At 39.9% G+C, this 9,563-nt stretch overlaps 1 protein-coding gene across 1 annotated transcript; it reads right to left on the bottom strand.

The window, feature by feature from the left end:
* Positions 1-4,790: 4,790 nt before the first annotated feature.
* Positions 4,791-8,677, bottom strand: LOC115735943 (rac-like GTP-binding protein 5). The gene is made up of 7 exons (XM_030667411.2): positions 8,330-8,677; positions 6,864-6,951; positions 6,665-6,774; positions 6,470-6,533; positions 5,559-5,623; positions 5,384-5,449; positions 4,791-5,291 (listed from the first exon to the last, which is right to left on the bottom strand). Exons 1-7 carry the CDS (start codon positions 8,426-8,428, stop codon positions 5,187-5,189), a joined length of 597 nt encoding a protein of 198 aa, XP_030523271.1. The 5' UTR covers positions 8,429-8,677; the 3' UTR covers positions 4,791-5,186.
* Between the last annotated feature and the right edge of the window lie 886 nt (positions 8,678-9,563).

The raw sequence follows: 9,563 nt of genomic DNA, 5'->3' as shown, positions 1-9,563 counted from the left end.
CGTTCGGGCTTAAAGCGAGAGAGAGAGAGAGAGAGGACATGTTTTAGTGGAGCAGTTAACTTCGTCCGAGCCCTTGCCAACGGAAAAACCGGCACTTTTCGCGGGAAACCCCTGATATCCGGTCATTTTACGGGGACTGGTGCGGTGGACTCAGCGAGCTTCCACCGGCTATTGCGGGTTCACGGACAGGAGGCCTCCTCGTTGCTTGCAATAGGGGGAGACCATTGAAGAGAAGCCTCAGTCAACGCCTAGTTGATTGACTGACTTATTGGCGAAAATCAGGACCAGAAGAAATGATAATTATCAACCAGAATAATGACAGGGTTTATAAATTGAAAAATACTATTGACTAATGAGACGGAAAGTGTTCGATCGTGTGATAAAATAATTATTCAATGAAAGGCAACTTTATTATCTACCATCATTTACGTCTAAATATTTTCATGAATGACAATAATAATCTTTGTGCATTCATTTTGGTAAAGCAATGGGGGCGATCGTTTTCTAAGAAATTCATTTCAAATTATTCGCTTTTCATAAACGAGTAGAGTCCGAAATTAAAGGCGGGCACAAACAAACCAGTCAAAGCTCTAGTTCTCTAAATCAGATGATGTTCATAACTCGCAATTTTTCAGACTATTCAAATCGAATTTTTCTTCCTAATTCGATTGGCCAATCAATTAAAAGAAAGATGAGCTTGTCGTTGTTGGTGTCGCAAGGTTTCGGATGACGGGGATAGGAATACGTAGCCGTAGAGAAGTCGTAGCTTGCTTCCTCGAGAGGGATAGGCAGAGTAGATTAAGCAATTGGTACACCGGGAATTATTCTAAATCGAGATCGACTTCGACGATGCGACAATCAAATTACGCAAAAAGTAGATCAACCGTGCGCGAAATAATTGAAATTGCACAGTCATGCGATGCGTCACTGTAGATCTGTGCACGTGAAAATTGTACAAATTGTTCAAGACAACGCATGGCATGACAAAAAGTTGTCGGTTCCGTAGACACGTGTCTTTGCTCCTAGGCAAAAATTTAATCCCTCTTCTTTACTAATTAACTTAATGGATAAATTTGTATGTTTTATTCGTTTGCTCCTTTTGTTCACAGGATAAGTGCGTGGAAAGGTCTAGAACTTGTTACGAAAGTATAATTAAATCCTAAAACTTTTTAAAAGTATAATTAAATCCTAAAGCTTTTAAAAAATACAATCAAATCCTAAAGCTTGTCCAACTCATGAAATCAAGTCCTTCCATTGATTATACTTTTTAAAAATTTTAAAATTTGATTGCATTTTCGCAACAAATCTTAGAATTTAATTATATGTTATGAAAGTTTTAAGGTTTATTTATACTTTCGTGATAAATTTTAAGCCTTCATGTACTTACCTTTTCATTCAAAGATAAGAGTGGTCCAAAAAGCAAAAGCAGCCACTGACCTGTCTTTCGGCCTCTTTTATCGGAAGGCACGGATCGTAATCACTCCAAAGCGAAGAATGTTCAAGGCGTGTCAACCTCTAATTATTCTAATTAAATAATCTCTTAATCTTCGAGTCAAGAATTGAAGCCTGGCTTATTTCGACTTCCGACCACCTCCCAATAAAAAGAGAGAAAATAAACTTTCGAGTAATCGACGAAACGAATCTAAACGAGAGAAGAACAACATGAGTGTCGTAACTTTCGTAGGACATCCACTTAAAAGTCATAACTTTTTTTTTTAACTTACTTAAATATCACAAATTCGAAAAATCGATTTAATTAAGTGCTGCAGGCAATTTGTCTCTTTGGAAATCCGACGTGAACGTTAGAAAAGTCGACGTTGATAATTTTTGTAATATTATCCTATTTTTTATATATATTTTTCTTTTTCTTTTTTGTGTCGGCGAAGTCACCGACGACCCTTTGCTGACTAGGCGAGAGCTGCCTCGCCTGCAGCCAACGAGTCTTTCGCTTCGCGCCGTGCCCGTTGGCCAAGGGCGAGGTCCACCTCGCCCAGTCTGGACAAGGCCTTCTCAACTGACACAAGGAAAATAAAAATAAAATGAATTATTCATGGGAAATTATTTGTCAAAAATGACAAAAAAAAATTATGCTACTCAAGTAAAGTAATCATGTGACGTTGTTTTTTTTTGGGATTTCAGGGCAGATGAATCTGCCGCCTTGACGTACGTGCGATCTTTGCATCAGCAAGATCTACCGACGCATCGTTTCGGGTGGGACACTTGGCCAAGGAATGACATGTGATCACTGTCCGATTTCTTGGAAGGCTTTGCCCGCCCGAGATAACTAGCAAACGAGCTTTTTCCACGCAAAACGGATCGATCAGACAGACTAAAGAGAGGGGAAAAACAAGAACACCATCTTGTCTTAAAGTCGCCACTTTCAAGAAGAAAAAACGACAGGGAAAAAGAGAGGAGCTGATGAATCCCTTTCGTGGGAAGGCAGAGGGATGTCGATGGTGGCCTACCGCATTCAATTCAATTCAATTCTATTCCATTTCATTTTTTATTTTTTTTTGTAAAAATTGTCAACGTCATCGCCGCCCCAAACCATATAGGACAGGACGTCGTTCACGTCATTGATTGAAAAGGCAAGATTGGAAAACCGTCAAAATAATTAGGACTAAATCGATACAATTAGAAGATTTAAGATTGAATTGGCTACGGTAGAATAAATCTAGAATTTTTCGGAGCAATTTTTCTCACTCATGTGACCACGGACGCATATGGAAAACGGAAGTGGGTCTCGCTCGCTCGCCCGCTCGGATCCTACTTGTCAGGGAGTGAGGAATCGCATCTCTCTTGGCCGCACGTCTCGAGCCATCTCGCTTGGCCAAATGACTGGCAATCAATCATCAGCCTCTGGTCCTTCTCTGGTTGGAAAGGTGCGGATACCTGCACTCCAATGCACTTTCAACGCAAAGATGCATCAATGATTGAAGTCGAAGGTGGATGGGGAGTCGCATTTCGTCCTCGGTTCTAACATTTTCTCAAATTTCAGAATTGTCGACACACCAACCACTCTGATTCAGTGGGTGACTTTGCAAATCTAAACTGCCCTCAACCGGGACCCTGCTGACATTGCAGATACCCTAAAAAGTCCAGGCGCATTTGAATTTCTGAATACATAAGTTTTCACTTCCTCTTTTCCGACTCGTAAACCTGTTGTTAGTCAATAAGCATTAGAGGTGGCAAAATCAGCCTATAATACATATTTGACCTATATTGAAGTGTTTTAACAATATAGGTCAAATCATATATGGATCACTAAATTCGTATAGAATGAAAATGGATCAAAACGGATTAAATGGATCAATTTGGGTTAGACCATATTCGACCCGACCTCATCCACCCGTTTGAAACCTCTAAGCATGTACTCTGATCATTAGTCATTGGACTGTGGAGCATTGTAGCCCCACTAGTGCATATTGGTGAAAGGCCAAGCACATCTATCTCAACACTTGTTTTTAAGCAAAAGGACATTAGAAATACCAATATTTATGTATAGAGCTCACTTTAGAGCCGATTTTTTTTTTTTTAATCACTTAAGTGTTAATTTTTTTGAAAAACGGGTTTTTTAGTGCCAACTATGGTGAGCTTTGTTGGAAATCTGACGTGGGATCCACATGGCTAACCGGAGCTATCAAGTCAGCAATAAAAAAAACCAAAAGTTAAAAAAATTAAAAAAACTAAAAAATAAGCTAAATAAACTATAAAAAAAAAAATTCAGCGGTTAGGGCTTTGAAGCCTTCGCCGTTGCAACCTCTGCTTCGTTTTGATTTTCAATTTTTTAGGATATTTTTCTGTTGAATTTTAATTTAAAAAAAATTAACTATTTTTAAGTTGAACAGTCCACGTGGGTTGATTTTTTAAAAAAATTGACATGCACTATTGAAAAATTAATAAAAAAACTACCACGCGTCTTGTTTGGTCAGAATTGACACTTAAGTGGTTGTTTTTGGTTGAAATTGTCGCTTAGGTGACTTTTTTTTTTTTTCGATTTGGCACTTAAGTGATAAAAAAAAAATATTAACATTAAAGTGAGTGCCGTACACAAATATTGATACTCCAGGTATCCTTTTGCCCTTATTTTTATGAGATACTCAGTTTCTTTTGTGCTAGACTTGTTCATGAGCTAATAAAACAAGGTAGAATACTACCCATTACCATGACAAATATTCTTGGATCATCAGGGTATTAGGAGACCAATGCATTTCGGCCGCTGATTTTATGTCGAATCCATGCGATTCAACGACTGAGATTGACTGAACTCATATGAACCTGGTTCGCGCATGTGTTTCTCCTGGCAGGCTTGGAATGCATTTCATGTATGACCTCGGAGGCTCATGCTCGGCTACTATGAGGCATGGCCGAAGCCCTGTCCAGCCCGTCCGTCGGCGGTAACAAATAACTGTAGCCGATGAATTAGATTAACGTGTGTGCCCGACTTAGTGTTCAAGGTAGGGGTTGACAGAATGAGATTTACATGTCTGCCCAGAATTTGGCCAACGGTTGAACATCTTTCGGTGATATGCACAGTGCCCGTGATTGAGCGAATGTAAGCGGAACCTGCATCACAGCTCATTCTTGCGAACCATCCCACAATGGCATCTTTCCCGAACCATTCTCCTTTAACAATTAAAGCTAAGAGAAAATGACTGAAACCATACTTATACTACAGAAATATTAGATGACATGACGAGGGCTTAGCCTTGCATACATGGCCATGCGCAAGACACACAGAGCACATTTTACCCATCTGAAGAACAAAATAGAAAGAGAGCAGAAAGACAGAACAAGTTGATCATCAGGTCTTAGCAATCTGGGTAGAGTAGATTACATAACGAGTTGAATTTCAAGATAGTTGTCTAGTGCAGTAGGAGATCGAATTACGTAAACACATATATGGCCGTGGCTTAACAATCTGGGGAACAGTAATTTTACGCGATGTGGAACACAAACTTAAATGTGTGCGGGTTGCAGAACATGTAACCGAACTAATATACAGTCCGCGTCATAAACTAACAACCATTAAACAGACAAGTTCAGCGCCTATGGCGGACATGTATCTGTATCTGGTTGTCGGTGGAGATTCCTAACTGTAGCCAGCTTGCTTCTTCAAATTTTGGTCGAAAGACTTCTAATTTCTTCAGGACCGAAGCTTTGATTTTTTTCGATCTTCTTTGAGATCATAGTATAGAGCATGCCTTGTGAGACTTTCTCTTCTTCTTCTTCCTCTGCTTCGGCGGTTGGAGAACCACCTTAATGGCAGCATCAAAGACAGCCTTCACATTCTGTAATTATAGACATGAAAACAAGAGAACTAAGTGAGGTGGGTATTGAAGTTCTGTTCTCAACATCCAAATAACGGGGTGAATATTTACACCTGCTGAGTCTTTGAACTACACTCAATATAAGCAGCAGCGCCAATAAGCTTCTTTAGCTCCTCTCCCTACCAAAACGAGAACATTAACAGCTCCACTTTAGTTGTGGGACACCAACCAAGACTGATGAGGAGAATAAAATTGGACAGTACTTAACAAGAAAAAATGATCACCCACCTGTGATGTGGTAATGGGAACTGCACCAGGATGGTCTATGAAAAACTGCTTGTCATCTCGAAGATCTACAAGAAGTGAAATATAGTTGTCATAGATCAAACTCCAGTTCAAGATTCATAGGCTAACAAGAGATAATAACAGTTAAGTAGGTATATGAATTAGTATCCCTAGACAGAAACCGATAATGCTTGGACCACGGACACAACAAGAAAGCACGTTTCCTGCCTAATTGTGACATTTCATTTCAATAATATGCTAAAATAAGTATGGACATAGCCACATTGTTCCTGCAAAGCTGGAAAGATAGAAATCAACGTGATATCTGAAAAACAGTCACACTCACAGATCTGGTCATTACTTTGTTTGTCTCCTCATAGAAACCATTTTTTACACTATTGGGCCGATATGCAGCTATGGGGAGCAGTGCTTATATATAAGAAATTGGACATTTCCATTGCCATGTATCCTAGCATATGGTGAAACAACAGGGATACAAATGGAATAGATCTCCAAAGAAAAATTTGATTTACATCCTCACATTATCTAAACTCTCCTGTGAAAGGAGTGGGGAAGACGAGAAAAACATTTTGTTCACCATGTCAACTGAGTTACGAGCCAGTCCATACAGAAAACAGGTTATATTGTTCTCCATGTCAATTCCAGTAGCCAGGGAACTATTTTGTCCTTTTTCTCTTGTTCACGCTTTTTTGCAAGGAAATCACTCGCATCTACATGTGCAATTACTCAAGTCAATTGCTAAGACCATTAGTAAAATAAGCACCGTATTCAAGAAGCAGACAGAAACATCTCCTTGTCGAAGTTGATCAAAGACTAAGGAGCCTAAAGTAGGAAAAGGTATGCTTTGCTAAAATGTGAGAACAAAGCGAGGTAATCCAGTTGTAGACACTAACCGAGTTTTGTACCAACAAGAATAATTGGAACGCCAGGTGCATAGTGCCGCAACTCAGGAATCCACTAAGCATCCAAAGAGAAAAGTAATAAGGAAAATCTTTCATCAAGAGTCCGAGGAACCAACAACATCATATTACACATTGGCTGCAAGAATACTGAAAAGGTACAACAGATATCAAATTGATGAGACTCACCTTTTTGGCAACATTTTCATAGCTGGCCTTGCTAATGAGAGAGAAAGCGAGCAGGAAAACATCAGCCCCACGGTAGCTAAGAGGCCTTAGTCTATTATAGTCTTCCTGTCCTGTTCTATTATAATTAAAATGTTATACCAACCCAAAAGAAAACTCTAGCAACATAGAGGAGGATTCATCTGAAATCAAGAGAATGTACCGGCTGTATCCCACAAACCCAGGTTAACAGTGCTTCCATCCACAACGACATTTGCACTGAAATTGTCAAACACAGTTGGTACATAGTCCTGTCCAGCAAAATAAATAGCAATGACCACATTAATTATCTTTCCAATGACGCATCCGAACGACAGGGCACTGAAGAGGTTATCAAAAGATGGGTTCCCTCGGTTTGGTTCATGGAAACTAACATATCATAATACGAGATGACAATTTTCCATATCTTATGCTAGATAGAGAATTAACTTCACATCCAACCGCCCAGATCGGATGGTCCCACAGAAGATCACTTCAGAGACAAGAAATGCTTTCTCAAATTGCTACTGCATATTCAATTGTCTCAGTGGTCTAGAATTCTGGACTGCAAACATTAAAAGATAACTAGCTGTCACTTCTTTCTTCGGCATTCTTTCAAAGCAAAGAGCTGAAGTCGTTGCTAATACTGAAAGCACGAAAACAAATTTTAGCCACTTTCAGCACCACATTCCTATTTTCAACTTCAAAGATTTTCTATTGTTCTTCACCTCACCCCACAACTAGGAGCAAAAAGGAAGTTATGTACTCCAAGGCACAGAAAAGAATTTAAATTACTATCTACAGCAAATCCAGAAAATACCCATATAGTCTCTTGAAACAGCTTTATATCAAAACAATATCTCACCTTCACCGAATGGCCACTTATGTGTCTCTACTTTTAGAAATACCAAAAATACATACCTTAACTCTACCTTTGGAGACCCCTTTGTACCTTAACATCGATTTTTCTTGTGTTTCTATTAACGAAAATATCATATTCTTTTCAATCTCACACCCACTCGAAATACTCAAATCAACTAAAACCCAAACCACCCAAACCCTAAACAAGATCCTAAAATGAGTTTTGCAAGGAGAGCCAATTTGATCTTTTCAACGTGGGGTTTTGTTAAAGACAGTAAATGTTATTTGTAAAAATAGAGGTATATCCGTTGGGTCTAAAGTTAACCATGTTTTTTGCATTTTCCCTCATATTTCACAAACCCATCACAGAGGCTTTTGAAGCAGCATTATAGGGCGCAAATTTTTCACAAACCCGTCACGAAAAGGTTGACTTTTGCATGAACAATATCCCAAATTCGATAGGCAAGAAGGCAACTTTTCATCTTCAAGAATTCTCAACTCGATTTCAAGAATTGACCCAGAAAGCACTATCTATTTTTCTTGACTCTCTTTCTTTCTCTAGATATGGAGCAACTGAAATCGGGCACCAATTTGTTCGCACAGCGACGAAACGAACTCAAGAACCGAAGAGATAAGCATTCGATTTCACCTCTAATTAAAAACCCAGCACAGCCCCCTAGTCAACCCAGTTGCTTAGAGCCCCAGAAAGAAGTTGAATTCTTCTAGTCGGCCAGCATTTCATGGGGAGACAAGAGGACGGGCAGGAGCTTGAAGGGAGAAAAGGCGTACCGTGGGGAAGGTGTTGCTCGTGTAGGAGATGAGCATGCAAGTTTTGCCGACGGCTCCGTCGCCGACGGTGACGCACTTTATGAACCTCGACGCACTCATGGCCTCCTCTTCCTAGCACGTCGGAAAGGTCTCCTCCACCGGCTAGTCTTGAACAGAGATGGCGAAACTCCGCGACTGTAAAGTGAGGCGCATTGAAACCGGGAAAGGAGCGAAAGTGGGTCGTCCGGGAAGAAAACGTACTCAGACTACCGAGAGAGAGAGAGAGAGAGAGAGAGATTTTCTTTCGTCTTTACTCTTTAACGGGCTGGATTGAGAGAGACAACTCTTGCCAGCTGCGTTAAAGGATTTATTTAAGTAGAGCTCCGGCAGCAAAGACGAAAAGTTTTAACTCTCGCCTATATTTTCTCAAGAGGAAAAGGTGAGATTTTTAACTCATGGATCGACGAGGACGATGGACAGATCATATAAGATCAATTTCACGTGAATAGTTGATAATGCGCGATTGATACAATCGATAAGTTTAGATGATATTAACTCGCGCTATTTATATATCATGCAATAAATTCTCGTTGTCGATTGATTTGGAGAGCTGTTTAATCTTCGAAAGATAAATTACGTATTAGGAGAAAGTAATCAATATATCAGGAAAAAAGTTCCTTTATTTGATCATTCAACAAGTGGTCGAGGGCCACTCTTTAGCGACATACCTTATGGAAAAAAAAGGCAATAACATAATCGTAGGAGTTTCACAAAGGTAAAAGAGTGCCTAATATGAGCCACATTTACGGCTTTTTAGAGCAAACATGTCAGTCATGCAATTGCATGCTGTAATGCTAGTGGATGTAGAGCTAGAATTATCCGAGCTCAATACAAGCCGGAGCAGCATCGCGACAAACTAAAATTTCTTTTGTATCACGTATTAATTGAGCAAATCGAACCTTAGCTTCTATTTCTCTCCGGCATGAAGCTGAAATTGCCGATAATCACCTTACCAAAAAAAAAATTGCCGATAATCGCGGATTAGCCACACAACTTTAAATTCATTCTCGGGCCTTGTCCACATCGCCCAACACTCATATCACCGTCGCAGTGATGGATGGACGGATCGGCGAGATAAATCGACCATCGAGAGCATGGTCTCAAAAGGTTAAATCCGCTCGCAACAACCGTGATGTGTTGGGTCTAGGCATTGGAGCATCTCAATGGGCCTGTTAACAAAGATCGCCTACCTCGA

The sequence above is a fragment of the Rhodamnia argentea genome, chromosome 11 (assembly GCF_020921035.1).
Source record: "Rhodamnia argentea isolate NSW1041297 chromosome 11, ASM2092103v1, whole genome shotgun sequence".
Taxonomy (NCBI): Eukaryota; Viridiplantae; Streptophyta; class Magnoliopsida; order Myrtales; family Myrtaceae; genus Rhodamnia; species Rhodamnia argentea.
The sequence above is the reverse complement of the archived record's forward strand: the minus strand, read 5'-3'. Positions and strand labels throughout refer to the sequence as shown.